Source organism: Hippoglossus hippoglossus, chromosome 19, assembly GCF_009819705.1.
Source record: "Hippoglossus hippoglossus isolate fHipHip1 chromosome 19, fHipHip1.pri, whole genome shotgun sequence".
In the NCBI taxonomy this organism is placed as follows: domain Eukaryota; kingdom Metazoa; phylum Chordata; class Actinopteri; order Pleuronectiformes; family Pleuronectidae; genus Hippoglossus; species Hippoglossus hippoglossus.
Window position 1 is genome coordinate 18,012,595 of NC_047169.1, and position 16,332 is coordinate 18,028,926.

The 16,332-nt window shown below is 41.6% G+C and overlaps 1 protein-coding gene across 1 annotated transcript in view; it reads right to left on the bottom strand.

Moving 5' to 3' along the window:
- Positions 1-653: 653 nt before the first annotated feature.
- LOC117753426 (NACHT, LRR and PYD domains-containing protein 3-like) overlaps positions 654-16,332 on the bottom strand; it is a 52,646-nt gene continuing 36,967 nt past the window's right edge. Inside the window, exons 13-15 of the mRNA XM_034571503.1 lie at positions 1,225-1,619; positions 828-953; positions 654-792 (exon numbers count right to left, since the gene is read on the bottom strand). Of these exons, the coding sequence (XP_034427394.1) occupies positions 654-792; positions 828-953; positions 1,225-1,619 (660 nt within the window). The remainder of the gene's footprint in view (positions 793-827; positions 954-1,224; positions 1,620-16,332) is intronic.

Below are 16,332 nucleotides of genomic sequence, written 5' to 3' on the forward strand. Positions count from 1 at the left end.
TGTGTTTGAAATCTCTGTGACGCTTAAATAAATAAGTGACACATTTCTCTCTTGCGATAAAAGATTCTGAAAAAAACTATCAGCAAAATGTTATAAACAATGCAAAAAAATTGGTAACATAAATTCTATAATAGAACTGTACAATTGTAAAAAACATAATAACTGATTATTTTGCATGTGCTTTTGACTGTGCATAGATTCTGTTCTTACCTACGAATAAATCCCCCTCATTAAAGTTAAACTCTTTCTAAAAGCTGCATAAGTGGGTAAGAAGACATTTCAACATAGAATAGAATCCTTTTATTGTCATTGCACAGTGTACAACGCAATTTAGCAGCAATCCTCAAGGTGCATAATATAAATAAAAAACAGCATAAAAAGGTGCTATAAAAAAAGTGTATATATGAGGTAGAACAAATGTAAATATAAAAACAGTACAGCAGATCATTTGTGTACATGTATGTTCAGAAGGTGCATTGCAATGGATGTAAACATCTGTAAACATTGTGAATGTTTCAGGTCCCAAACTGTCAGTGTGTCAGGTATCAAGCAGAGGTCAGTTCTCTTATGGCCGTGGGGTAGAAGCTGCTTTTCAGTCTGTTTGTCTGTGATTTGATTGACCTGAAGCTTCTGCCAGAGGTCAGCAGGTCAGGTCACATCAACAGATGATCTCGAGGGTCCTTCATGGTGTTGGCTGCTCTACTGCGGCAGCGAGACCTGAATAAGTCCTCCAGGGAGGGCAGTGGGCAGTCGATGATCCTCTGGGCGGTGTTGATGACCCTCTCTTCGCTGCTGAGCATGCATTGTACCACACAGAGATGCAGTACGTCAGCACGCTCTCGATGGAGCCGCGATAGAAGGACACCAGCAGCTTCTTGGCAGGTTGTTTTTCCTGAGGTTCCTCAGGAAGTAGAGCAGCTGCTGTGCCTTCTTCACTGCTGCGGTGGTGTTGTCTGCCAGGAGAGGTCCTCAGCGATCAGGGTGCCCAGGAACCTGAAGACAGGGACCCTTTCCACGAAGTCCTCGTTGATGTAAAGTGGATCAGGGTCTGCTCAGTCTCTGCGGAAGTCTATTATGATTTCTTTGGTTTTTGTGGAGTTCAGGACTCAGTCGCTTCCAGTAGCAGGTGGTTGGTGGGAGCCAGAGGTCTGTCAGTTTTGTGACCAGACTGCCCGGGATGACAGTGTTAAATGAAGAGCCGAAGTCTATGAAGAGCATCCTCACATAGCCCACTGGTGTTCGAGGTGAGTCACTGCAGTGTGAAGAGCAGTGGTGATGGCGTCTTCAGTAGACCTGTTAACTCTGTAGGCAAACTGGTGTGGATCCAAGGTCTGTGGGAGGCTGGTTTTAATGTGTTGCAGGCTCTTCATGATGACCGGAGCAAGTGCAACCGGACGGTAGTCGTTGAGGCCACCGATGGCGTTCCTCTTTGGTACTGGGATGATTATGGAAGACTTCAGGCAAGGTGGGATTATGGATTTGGTCAGGGACAGGTTGAAGATTTTTGTGAAGACCTTGGAGAGCTGGTCTGCACATTCCTTCAGGACCCTTCCTATCACGCCATCAGGGCCGGCAGCTTTCCGTGGGTTCGCGGCTCTGAGCACACGCCTCACATCATACTGTCCGCCCCAGTTCAGCAAAAGAACAATTGGAGGAAAACCTGGTGCATGAACATTCTTAAACCTGCTATGTTAAGCCACTGTCAGACTTGCACTGAACTCCAGAGATCCTCCGCATTATCTCCAGAGGAGATGTATGTGTTGCAAATGTCCAATTGAGAGAGAACATATCTGACATCCCTCTTACCAAAAGAAACCAGATGTGTTTTATTAAATGGACTATGGGTGGATGTAATGAATTCATGCAATTTCCCCGTTCATGAAAACTACCTTGGCTGTGTTCACATCAATGAAGGAACATGTTCCCCAGTGCAATGAGAAATGTCAGCTTAAATTCCTAGAATGTAGTGCAGCATTTTGTCAAATCTAGCATGCGAATGGTCATTTATGATACAACTACTGAGGAAGGACAGAAAGGCAAAGTCAGATTGAATAATGGACTGACAACAAAACGGTCATTAGGTGTGAGCATCAGGCCACTTTGGGCATACAACGAATACTCAAAGACACACACACATACAGAAATGTGTTTGTTTTCCTCAGAGGGTCACTGTGCACTCTTGTTCTATTTCTTCTGTGGAGTCCACGCAGGCGGAGTTGAGACACTCTGCTGACCGTCTGAACACTCCTCCAGGCTACCAAACTCACCTCTCACCCTCAGCACCCAGGAGGTTAACAGCTGTGAGCAGCTGGTGTTAACACCTTCCCACACAGGGCCGGCCCTGGCAATGTTGGAGCCCTTGGCGAGATTTCAGATTGGCGCCCCCCAACATACACACGCAAATTGTCAGGCAGCCCCGAAGAACTTTTGGACTGTGTACAGATGCACACCAAGGCAGACAAAATTGTAGGCCATAAAAAATAATATAAACATATAATAAAATATAGAAAAAGAGTCTGAAATCCGCTGTACTGACAGCTAGCTAGCTATTCATGTCGACAAAAATAAACATTAAAGATGTGCACAATCGTGGTGATTCTTACCTCTATATTGTTCTTTCTTCTCCTCCTCTACTTTGCGGCGCTTTCTGAATTGTGCACCCAATAATTTTATCCTTTTTTGACTCATCTTTGACTGTAACCGCAGTCTAACCCCGCAGCGTGAACGTCGGGGACACACCGGAGGCGGAAGCACCAATTCTTGTGCGAGCAGCCGCCAGACGATGATGGTCTTCTTGCATTGGTTAACATTGCATGTATCACCTCATGATAAATCAGCCTCCTGTGCCGCCGTCTCGGCATTTTGCGATGCCAGGAGCCGCCCCTGTTCCCACAGGTACAATACCTAAGTTGCTAAGTTTAAAAGAAGAAACAAAAACAAGCATTTAATGCACTATTCTTCTGAACTTTTTCCAATATTACATAATGGCATGGATCTATATCACCAAGAAAATAAAATATAAAACAACTTTACTAGTTGCAGTGTAGTTATATGGTCACATGTTATATGGTAGATGTATAATTATATTATATTAATGTTATGACTTCTCAATGTAGCTTTCATTATTTTTTGTGCAGTGAGGAGTTTTATCTAATTACCTTAAAGCAATTACAAGAAAAGGTTAACCTCACTTTCCTTTGGTTGAAAGCAGTTTGATTTGAAGAGCGTCATCCCTTGTTTTGGTTTCCTGTCTACACTACACCCGTCAGAGTTTGCAGAGGAACGTGACATGATGAAGGAGAGGGCTTGATGAAGTACTAGCACAGGGAACGACAGTAAAACCCTAACATGTCTGCCTGTGTCTTACTTTCACTCTGTGTTTCTCTGTCTCTATCGCTCTCTCATCCAGTTTCCAAAATACAGGGTCATGGGAGTTTGTGGGTTGCATCTGTAAATAGATAATCATCTCACTTGGCAAAATAGATACACACTCACACAAACACAGAAACGCACGCACACATGCACATTTCCTCACATGCACCAGGCAGGATTGTGTATGCCCACACATACACAAACAGGTTTTCTCTCTCTCCTGGATTAGTAAATAGGAGAATAACAGAGTGATAAGTAGGCAGGGGGTTTGCAGTGTAACTGGCAGCAGCAGCAACACTACAGACATACACAGCTAAATAATGAAGCTGCATTTATTATTACTGCACATGGAACGAGCTGAGAGCTGTTTGAAGTACTCTGGTTTACCCTTCATCTCCTCTCTTCTTCTGGCTGTCTTCTTCCTGGTTCCCTCTCCCTCCTTTTTGTTTCCCAATCTATGGGTTGAACTTATACTTACTACTAAGCTGTCACCAGGGGAAGAACTGAATTAGTACCAGTATAGTTCACAACAATATACATGCAGATTCTACACTAGCTCATACACACATGTGACATACACACATCTTTGGGTGAAAAAGATTTTTCACAAGAAGGCCGACTGTTTCACCATTTGAGGTCACAGTATTACATTTTTAATTATATCTCATTTTCAGTCTTTTTCTTTCAATTCATCTAATTATTCAAGGATGTAATGACATTCTCATCATCCAAATTTTATTTAACACACTTCATTTTACACAGGACTTGAACAGTAAAGACATCCTTGAATAAACTGTTATGAGCACATAAAAGCAGGGCATGCAAAAAAAAAAAAAAGTCACAGCCTTTAAAGACAGAGCTGTTTAAAGTATTAAGCCCATTTTCAGACATGTCCTGCTGAGGATCGCTGGAGAATTGGGTCCAGTGTTTTTGGTGTCTTTTTTTGTGTGTCACACATCTGCTCCTCTGGATTTTCTGTGGACATTATACTCGGGGGCCAGGAGACGGAGAGAGTCCGGAGAAACCTCAGAGGCTCTCACACTGACGTTTGTGTTCACTCATACACTGCGGAGGATCTCCAGATTTCAGTGCATGTCTGAAAGCAGCTTTGGCTTCCAAAGCTTTAGGATCGAAACTACAAAGCATGGTAAAAAGTCCTAATGTCATCAATGCTGCTCTTGAACAATGATTTATCAGAGTGTGCAGAATTTCACTCAAGTTTGGTGATTAACTTAAGTGTTTCAGTCCACAAAACCCTTTTGGAGCTTTGTAGCCAAATCTATACAATTAAGTCCAATGGTGACCAATTCTTCAAACAGAAAAAAACATAAATACTGCTCCTGTGGTGTCATCCAAGTGCCATTAGCCTCAACATTCAAATTCAACTCAAAACGGCATCGTTCACACCATGGGTTTAGCCTAAATGTCCTCTGATATCCTCCTCTGGAGCCATGTTAGCGCATGGACCACAGCTGACATTCAGGCTAAAAACTCAAGAGGTCTCTATAACAGTTATCAGTAGCCCCTTCTGTTGCCTTCAAAAATTCACTGAAATCAAGGTTCATAGGTCAATATTTTAAAGCTGGACTCATTTACAATCTACAGACTGACATAATGTTATTCTCCTGGTCCACACCTTTCCAATGATGTAAATGTAGTAATTCCACTATTTCCACTTCATATACAGACATACAACAAAAGAACTTTGATTTACTGGGCCTCCAAATAGCTCTCTGCAATTAATCCAGGGCCAAGGCTGTGTCCATGAACTGTGAAAATAAAATCATTGTGACTTAACCAACATACAAGTTAACAAACTATGGTCATAGTGTGAATTCACTCATTACTGACTTGTAATGACTGTAGTCTGATTACCATATGCGTTAGAGCCAATTAACTTATTCTGTCTGATATCCTATAGCAATCACACTGTGTAAATATTAATCCCACAGCCATTTGACTTGTGATATTGCGTTTAGGTAAAGTTCACAAACCATGTCTATGTTTTAAATCTCACTTATTTCTGACTTTCATCATAATAACACTAAATATACTGATACATTTCAAAGTGTCTGATAAAAGACTCTCTGTATCTACTGGGCTCCATGAACTGGATCTTTGAGATAAAAGGGTGATAACAGCCTCCTGAACCTACTAGTAGGTTGAATAGGGTCCTACTGGTCCACATGTATGGGACATGTGGATTAATAACACCCATCCCATGGCCTTATAACAGTCAAATTGGGTAGTGAAAGTGAGATATAATGAATTTTGTGTAAATGTTGCAATTATTTTGTGAAAGCACACTGTTTAAGATTCTCCATTTAATATTTAGCATTTAATGTGATACAAGTTCATTGTGTCAGGAAAATATTGCTACTGTTTGACATAATATGTCCTTAAACCTGAGAGAAAATAGGTTCCTTACAGAATGTAACTGAGAATGCAGTGGGAGTGTAATCTGTAGGAGACAGTGTGGGTTCTTCACACTGTGCATTGTAATGTGTTTTCAATATGCTGTTACAAAGAACAAAATGCTAGTGAAACACCAATGTACAATAAGTGTATGCTTGTGAGTGTGTGTGTGTGTGTGTGTGTGTGTGTGTGTGTGTGTGTGTGTGTGTGTGTGTGTGTGTGTGTGTTTGCACAGCTTCTTTGTGAGGACCGGTTTGATCATATAGCCAACGGAGTGAGGACATTTTGGGAAAGTGAGGACATTTTGGCCGGTCCTCACTTTGTGTCCCCTCTTTAATGGACTATTTGGGGGGTAACACTTGGTTTTAGGGTTGGAATCAGGTTTAGGTTAGGTTAAAGGTTAGGGTTAGGCATTTAGTTTGGATGGTTATTGTTAGGGTAAGGGGCTAGGGAATGCATTATGTCAACGAATGTCCTCACTAAGATAGCTGTACAAATGTGTGTGTGTGTGTGTGTGTGTGTGTGTGTGTGTGTGTGTGTGTGTGTGTGTGTGTGTTCCCACATATCTGGCTGCAGATTTAGTCTCAAGGGTGAGTTGAGCTTTGGATTTCATCTTTAATTTGCATAACACCTTTATGTCTCCGATAGACATTAATTACTGTGATCTGTCGCACCTCCCTGTGTCATTTTCTCTCTTCTATCTTCCGTTTCTCTCTCTCTCTCACTGCCTTCCTCCTAACTTAACCACGTCTCTTTCTCAGTTAAAGGTCAGTGTTAATCACTGGCTACAATAAAAGGGATATTTTTATTATGAGAGTCCTGTTGTACTTTGTTTCCAATTTGCCATGGCTTAAAAATACAGCTTCTTGGCATGCCCGGAGAGCCCACGCGGGCGCGCACACACACACACACACACACACACACACACACACACACAAACAAACTCACGTGCTGCTCTGTTCGTGTCATTTCAAAACCTCTTCTGTCCCTCACCAAACTTCCATTCACTCCCAGCAGAGGCACCAGATAAAAACACCTCATTTTAAAGAAGCAGGCCCAGCGCTGGTGGCTACTCACACTGAAACTCATTTGTTCTACTGGAAACAAGACAGTGGAGACTGATATTCAATCAAAGCCACTAAAAACAAGTCAAAAGGCTATCCGTCATCCTCTACAAGTATGGATTACCTGCACCCAGAGGAAAATATCTCCACCATGAGGTCATTTATAGTACATTCTCTTACTCTGGGTTATAGGCCTACGCTCCATTCTCAGTCTCACATAGAGCACACATATCATAACTAAGACCAAGGTCCGCTCCCTCATCCGTGAATACAACAGAGGCAATGATACCTCAGGGTTTTTTGAAAACACTGGCTGTACAATTTCTCACTTATCAACTCGATGTGAGAGTTTCAATTCAATTTTCTTTTAATGGCTTTTCAAACTCTCTTTCTGAAGTTAGCAAAGTTACAGTTTGGCAGATCTCCCTGTGTTCCCTGAGCGCAGCCCCATATTCTTACAGCACCTGAGGTGTCAGACAGAGAAAGAAGGTCCCAAAGCCCTCCACCAGTCATTTTAATTAACAACCCCATTTTAATTAAACATTGATTAGCTGCTAATTAGCCCCCGATAGCTCCCAGATGTGAGTGGGAACAGGCGTTGAGAATGACAGGCAGGCGGCAGGATGAAGGATCTGTGGCACAACCAAATTGTGTTGGGGATCCCTCGAGGCCTGAATGTTTTGTGATTATTTCTTCGATTATAAATGATGCCTTCGAGTCACATTCCACCTAAATGACATCGCTTTGATAGCTCCCGAATGACGGACACACGAAAGATTGAGCGTGTGTGTGCGATCTCATCAAGTTTAGGCAATTCTCTGCCACCGCAAAGCAATAAATACATTTTTAAAAAGAGGGAGAGCTGACGGCTTGTAAATGAAAGTGAGTGTTGATAATAAGAGCTGGTTTGTTGTGGGGAAAATCTGCTCGAAGAGAAGGTTCTGCCAGGGATCTTGTCATTAGATCCTCCTCAAGTCGACACTAATTCAAAGTCTGGGTCTCACAATAGCTGAGTAAATGTCTCAGCAGAGAGTTTGTGTAAAAATGAGTCTCCATACTTCCTCTGCATAAAGTGCACATCAGACACTCATTATTTGTTTCAGTCTGCCCTAAAGCCTATAACTTTTAATCATAAACAGAATACATACAGCACGAGCCAAATTGAATACATCTACATAGCATTGAGGGAACTTTGTGATACTAAAATGCAACTGAAAAAAAAAAAAGAAGGAAAACCACCACCGTATCAGTTTCATCCATCCCATGTGATATGTAGCCTAAATGTTTGTTAAAACATAAAAATAAACTTCTCTACACCTCTATTCAACAATTGGCAACTTAAAAGCTGTGGTGATTACCAGTTACATGTGCATTATTTGACAGTCATGCAAATGGAGGCACTTGCAAAAACATCACACACAGGCCCAAACTATGAATAACAAATACTGTCATCCACCTTTCAATTTGTTCAGTGTGCTTTGAATCAACTGTGTGTGCGTGTCAGCGTCTCCCACGCTGAATGGGCCTCAAGCATCAACTGCCAACATCGATGATTATACAGTACGTGTTATTGAGGCAAGCAACCATTGGCCGAGCATTACTCACCATCACTTTCCCTTTTTCTTACACAGTGTCACACGCAGCAGAATCTACAGAGGTCTTATTCAACACTTATTGGTCTTATTCCCCAAGACAGGACTATGTTACAAGGCTATAACACAGATGCTTGAAGGACAAGGGCATTAATGTCTGTTACATGATTATTTTTTAAAGGTGTTTCACTGATTATTACTGACAATTAAGAAAAATACATCCTCTTAACAAAATATAGGATACATTATATTGGTAGTCATCACATCAAAAATTTGGGTTGCAATCCCTCAACACACAGAAAAATGTATACAGGCAGTTTAACATCTGTCTTGAGACAGCCAATCACAAGTGGACAGCTCTAAGTTCATCAGAATCAGAAATACTTTATTGATCCCAGGGGGAAATTGTGTTTCACAAGAGGACAGCTCTAAGTTCATCTGTTCGCATTTGACATTAAAATGTCTCCTGAATGTGCTGTGCACAGCTCGGCATAAGAATTTACCCATTTGAAAAAATATAGAAATTATGTGGTGGTCAAAGTGGATATTGTGGCTGTGGCCACAAACAAATTCATTGATTCATTGTGAAACAGTAGTGGGTCAGAGGACATCAGCTGAGTAAACGTCCTTGGGTCTCTTGAAAGGCGCTATATAAATGCAAGATATTATTATTATTATTTATTATTAAAAGTCATACATATGAAGGACCAGTGTTCACAGAGCTCAAATAATGTAGTAATGTGTCCCAGACCAACTCTGAATGTGGTCTGAGTGATCGGACCTCAAGACGCACTGAGGACGCATTTGGATGCGTTCACACGTGTATTTACTGCTGTTCACTTGGAATCCGATCAATCAGTGGATGTTAATTCCAGGTCCAACGTGTAGATTTACACAACAAATGCACATCACTCTGCTCATGTTTTTGTTGAAGTGCTCCAGGTCTGGAAGGAGAGAAGGAGGGGTATGAAATGGAGGGGGAGGGGGGAGGCACACAGAGAGCGAGGCACTCAAAGTGGAGAATCACAACACAAACTTGTATTGATCCATGTTCCTACACTGTTGGTGAGAAGAGATAGAGTAGACCGTTAATGAGTGTTTGAATGGGAGGGAGAGGCAAAAGAGAGACAAAGTGTGAGCGTGTCTGTGTGTGTGTGTGTGTCCATCAGTGCATGAGGAAAGCGAATGAGAACCAAAGATGACTCGACTGAATGAAGTATTCATTCTAACTGAATAAGTGGAATTGATCTGCTCATATTAACTTCAAAGGAATATTGTGCTTTATATAAATCAGGGTTTTAATATCTTTAATGCCTCTGAAAGACTGTTGTGACAGCTGATTAAACATATTGAAAACCAATTGAGCAATATTTATTTTTCTCTCAGATAAGTGTGTATCTCTCTCTTCCACACACACAAACACCAACATATACTCTCCACTCCTGTCCCCTCTCTGTTGGTTAATATCTCCCAGGGCTCAGCAGTGATTATGGGCCCATTGGTGCAAGGTGCCGCAGTGAGATGGCCAACGGGAAGATCGATTTCTGTTTTTACCGACTTAATTCAATGCAGGCTATTTAAACTGGCAGGGCAGAGAGAAATTAGATTGTACTTGCTGGTTATAGATTTTTGCCCGTGAAAGCAGCTCGAGCAAAAGCACAATGGGGGTCGGGAGGGGTGGGGGTGTTTACAAGGCCCAACTCCCAGTTAGGTGCTCCGCACACGAACCCAGGTAATCAGGGAGAATTACCTTTTATTGATTATTCAATATTTCCCCAGATCATGTTGTTTTCATCTCTACTAAAAGTCTTAACAGGTTATTGATAACTGGGGCGGGGCACTACACACATATACCAGTGTCCTGTAATAAAGCAGTGGCTCTCAAACTTGGGGGCAGCATAGACCCACAGCAGGGGGGGGGGGGGGGGGGGGTATGGATAAATAAACAAGAGACAGCTGAAGATATCATGGTGACCTTTATTTTTTTATCATCATCATATTATTGCTAATGATTAAAGTTTTGAGTGGGGGGATGGGAACTTTTTACACCGTTGAAGAAAACAAATTAAGTGCTGATCAAACTAACATACTCTCCGTGTTAATGTGTGTGTGTGTGTGTGTGTGTGTGTGTGTGTGTGTGTGTGTGTGATTAGTATGACTCAGACTTCTAACATGGTTGTTGATGTGCATCTGTGAGTACACCCTGTCACTGCACATGTGATCAGTCAGGCTAATCACCATTCCATAATTTAATCAAATTGTTGTGTTATGCTTAACCCTACTGACCTTAACCCACAACTAACTCTGGTTTTACCTTTTCCTATTTTCCCCTTTTTTTACCTGAACTGATTAAACAATAGATCATATAATAAGCTGTTAAAACACTCTAAAAGACTGTTAAAGACTCAACCAGTGGTTTTGAAAATGTTTTGCTTATGAAAAAACATTTATTTATTGAAAATGTTGTTAAAAGCTTTTTCCCTCTTAAGATCTCAAATGCTTTAATGATCCAGAGAGAAACAAGCTCTCACAATATATCTAACATCCCTTATATACAACTGTTTATAGTGTATTTTACTGTAGCTTCACTTGCTGCTTACACAACTGCTTCAGTATATATTATCTAATGATGTCATAGAGCTTAATGTGACATACCAGTGAAAGTAGCAACTGGTAAAATTATTCGGGGCTACAGCCCCGGATGCCCGAGCAAGGCAACCCCCATGGAGAACCCCAACATTCACACAATGAGTAAGTACTTGGCCACTGTGGAGAGAAAAAACTCCCTTTTAACAGGAAGATGCCACCAGAACCAGACTCTGCCATCTGCCTCGACCAGTTGGAGTGAGAGTAAAGGGGGAGAGAAGAGAGGTGGGTGGAAAGGACATGTAGTAATGTGATAAGTGTACATGGGGGGGGGGGGGGGCAGGAAAGGGAGAGAAGTGCTCAGTGCAAGATGGGAGTTCTCCCAGAAGTCTAGGCCTAAAGCAGCATTACTAAGGGATGGTTCAGGACTCACCTGATCCAGTTCTAACAACAAGCTTTATCAAAGAGGAACTTTTTTGAGTCGACCCTTCAACATAGAGTGTGTATGCCTCTCTACATTCATGTGACCAATAGGTCAATAATATTGTGGTGGAGTTGGGATTGTGACACACAGAGTAGAGCCGTTGTTTGACCGCAGGATGACAGCTTCTGAGAGAAGTTCTTGAGTCTGCTCATGGAGGTTTTTATGGATCTCTTTCTTTTGCCTGAGGGACAAAGTTCAAAGAGTCCATGTCCAGGGTGGGATGGGTCGGAGATTATCTTGCCTGCACACTACTTGGCCCTGGTGGAACGCAATTGATCAATGGGGGGCAGCCTGGAGCCGATGATCTTGTCAGCTGAGCGAATGATGCACTACAGCTACTGAATAACTAAGTAGTTGCTGCAGAAGTGCTACAGCAGGGGTCAGCAACCTAAGGCACGCGTGCCAATGATGGCCCGCGGCGCCATAATCATTGGCACACAGGCGATTTCTTATTAAAGAAATGTTCAAAGGTTTTGCCGTCACGCAGCCTGTATTATTTAGCTTGATGTTAACACCTCCCAGCCACTAGGTGCCAGTAATGCGCCATAGGCTGGATGCCAATCGCCATTAAATAATAAGAAGAAGAAGCCTCCCAGCCGGCGCTGCTCGCATTTTCCCACATGAATCTCCGTGAAGTGCAGCCGTTCACGTGTATTGGTGATGGCATGCCTGCTAGCTAAAAAAACTGAAGGCACAGGCATTTCAACCCTCATCTGCAGAAGACTGTGGCTTTGTTTTTCATAAGGACCGTGCTGTGTGCACGTTATGTTTTGAAAATGTTGCGTGCCGAACGTCCAGTGTGAAGCGCCACTTTGAAACAAGGCACGAAAGACGTTTCAAAGATCAGGCAGACAAGGGAGAATCAATCAAACGTGCAGTGTCCAGGTATGAGAAGCCAACTCTCTCAAAGTCTTTGCCACTGCCAAAAACCTTAATGACAACTTATTATTGCAATCATAATGAGATAAACACGTTTCTTTAAAGTGTTGTTCTATAGCCAATATGGATGGAATAAAATGGCATGTCTGTTGGAAATATTAATGTGGTTCAATAATAAAACTTAATATAAAAAAATGTTGATATGGCACACTAATTAACAAGGAAATTTCACATTGGCACTTATTGTCAAAAAGGTTGCTGACCCCTGTGCTACAGCAACAGATTGATGCTTAAATTATAAATAATTCATTTCAATGTAACACTCTCCAATCAATATCGGCACAGGAAACAAGGTTTAATGTGTTCAAAGCAGGAGAGTCAGTAAATAAGTTGGCATTGATCTATGAATGAATGTGGGTTATTCTTATCTGTATCTGCTGTACAAAGCTGCTTTACATTGTATGAAAGCCTCTGCAGTTCATTAAGTTTGCAGTATCTGCAGGCAAAAGGACTGATATGTTGTTAAACCAGCAGCCTCTGACAGGAGCCACATCAGAGCGCAGTGCAGTCACACACGGCTGTTCACTCACTGCTTGCCCCCATTAAATCACATGAAAATGACACCAGGCTGCAGTACAACCATGCAACCCTCTGCAAACACAAGCCTTTAACATTCATATTCAGTAGGCGATTTGTCGGAGGATGAGGAGGGATGCCATTCCCTTTAACCAAAATGACCCAAAAACCATCCAGGAGGCCAGTGCTCTTTGCCTTGCTCTCCCTCTCTCCTTCTCCCACACAAAAACACTGACCATCTGTCACAGTCAAATTAACCATCAGCAGCACCGGGAGAAATCCTACACACGTCAGTGGCCGTTGGTCAGTGGCCATCCATAAAGATTTGACTATTTTTGGCAGCCTGGCAGGGTTCTTCTTAAACTCGGGAGAGTGCACGGTTACGCACCAAGCATCCAGTTCTCTGCTGCATGGGTGTCGTCCCCCACATCACTGGCCCTGACTGATCAAATCCAAAAGTTCATCAGAAGAGAAACCCTCCCAAGTAATATTCATATTCATGTAAGTTTAGTGACACACACAGAATCAAACAATTGTCCTAGTTTGAAATGTATCCATACACAGCAGTAATCTATAATGTCATAACAAAAAACTAAATATGACAACTAACTAAACAGACTTTTTAAGGGATTATTTTCTCTTTGCCCAATGTTCACTGTCATAATGTATATGTTAAAAGAAATCCCAAATGATCATGTAATTGAAAACATCATTTAATTGTTTTTTTGTTTGCAAAAGTAGCATCTCAGGATTTACATATAGTGTAAATGCTGTGTAATGTAGTTAATACCAGCACCACATGAGTGAAATGTTCCTCAAGATTTACATATTCTATCGACATGGTACATTTTAGTTCTGCTCAACTTGGCTTTGTAAACAAGTTAAGACTTTCTAAGTCTGTTTTCATATTTTCCAATGAAACCCAAACAAACACTAAACACTTTATACCTAGTTTGAAACATCAGCTGAATGCCCTCTTAATGTCGCAGGCAGTTATTCATGCAGAACCAAAGTCCCTGTGAAAGGGACAGGAATACCAAGGTATAACAGGTCTACAAACCTCCACAGAAAAGAGGCATTGTGTGGACTGTGGACTCGGATTACAAACCCCATATACATTGTGCTCACAATACATGGGTATGAATTTGTACAGTACTTTTTAATTTTCCTGTCTTTACTCCAAGTTGGCTTGATTAAAATATATATTGAGCTCTATTTGAGGCAGATGACAGTAACTCCTTGCCTTTGTAAAACAAAATATTTAACTAGTATATGAACCATTGCACTCAAGTAAGTTGTAGGCTAGTTATTCCACACAGGAGGAAGAATTAGAAAATGCTCTCTCTCTCCCTCTCTCTCTCTCTCATAATAATGAATGAGGAATAAGTTCTTTATAAATATAGCTGTGAAAGAGAGACAGAAGGAGAGAGGTCAAAGTTGGAGGTTTGCAGATGGTCAATTATTGCTTTTTGCAGGTTGAATGGAGCAGGTTGTGCCCCGGTCAGGTACATCACGATTGTCACACTGTGAACTACTTCAAAGCAATAGAAAATGTATTATTAGACTTTGTCATACAACCAGTCAAATTGAATATTAGCAGGAAATACCAGCAGCTCCTTCATGTGAGTGTCAGAATTCCACAGTGGACTGACAGGCAGAATGACAGTGAAGTGTAACTGTATTGGACAGGCCTCTCTCAAATGGAAACTACTGCCTCTCCAATGACTCACAGCCATTGTGTTAACCACTGTCAGAGCTCTCAGCTGAATGATTTGCAGTGACACCAGCATTTCTTCCTAGACGATAAACTACTCTCATTTTGTTTTAAAGCTCACTATAACTGAAGGACTCTGGATAGGTCCTGGAATTGAAAGAACAGGTGTTGCATCTAAATCAGGGGAGTGTTGTAGGCGTTGCACTTTCCAGAGAACCAATCCTGAAATCTGTCTTGGGGAGTTAATTATACCAGACACTCTTGGATTCCATTGGGAGGAAATGTGTTGTGGACACTCACCTGACATGGGTCAATGTGTATATGCTTTTATTACAGAACTACAAACACCACACATCTCGATGTGTATGAGTTTGTCATCACTCTGAACCCACTTCCACAGCTGAACCATGTGGTGACCTAGGTCACCACACTGATGGCCTTGGCTCTAATAGCTCTAAGCATCGAGTTGTAGTCATTCGTATTCATACTATGTAGATGTGTTGCTCCACAGGCCTTCAGAAGAGGCTGCAGGCAGACAAGAGTACTAATGTCTGCTTAACCTTACATAACAGACCCTGACCCTCTGGGACAGTGGACGGTCCAAATAAATGAGTATGCATGTGTAAGCAAGCATCTGTGTGTGTGCACCTGAACGTGTGTGATACAGTGTATGTGAAGATGATTCATCTTCCACTGTGGACGCTCTTGAATAGGAGCAACTGGTCCATAAGATACAGAGTACTGCTGCATTGTACAACGTGCATTATCAAACATACAGACTTCAACAGATCAGGCTTTTCATTAAGGTTCTGTGAAAAATACAGATCCAAAGTGAACATTAGCCCATTGCAACTCAGTACTGTAGATTTAAACAATGTGCTCAACCTTATATTTTACCAGGCTGCTAGCATCTTTTACTTGACTGGAGAATGGTACTCAGCAGAACGCAACAGCCCCCTTACATTCAATCAAGCCTTTTAGCTAAATCAACAAAACAATGCATATCATGAAGGGATCATTTTCATTTCAGGAGAATGATGGGTTGATAGAAAGTCAAACCAAATTACATAAAAAACAGAAAAACCACACTAATGAAATACATCTATGAAATTTCATTTACATCCTCTAGATTCGGATCCACACAAAATTCCACACAATAATAGATATTAGGCCCATTAATATGCCTAACTTTATTTCAACAAATCCATGAACTATTCGCTGGGAAATCTGTGAAAATGTGAAAAACATCTTTCCTCTAACCCTAATCCATTTCACAACGTTGAACAAACCATCCGTCCCATTCCTCATCCATCCAAAAAGATCCATGGACATTTGTTCGTTTTTGAGTAACCCTGCTAACAAACAAAAAAATCAACCAATAGACAAACAAAAGGACAGAGGTAATACAATTTTTATGTGATGATATGATCACCTTGATCTATTTATCCGGTTTGGCTTTTTGGTGTCCCCCTCGGTACTCAAAGTCAGTGTTCAAATACAGTATTTATCACTGTATTGACACTAATACTACATCTACTGGCTGGGTGTCAACCTGATATACTTGTCTCCTGTACTGCTGAGCTGCCTTTTCTCTATGCGCCACTCTTACAGCCAGGCAGCACTGACTGTGTGTGCGGCGTGCGGCGGCTG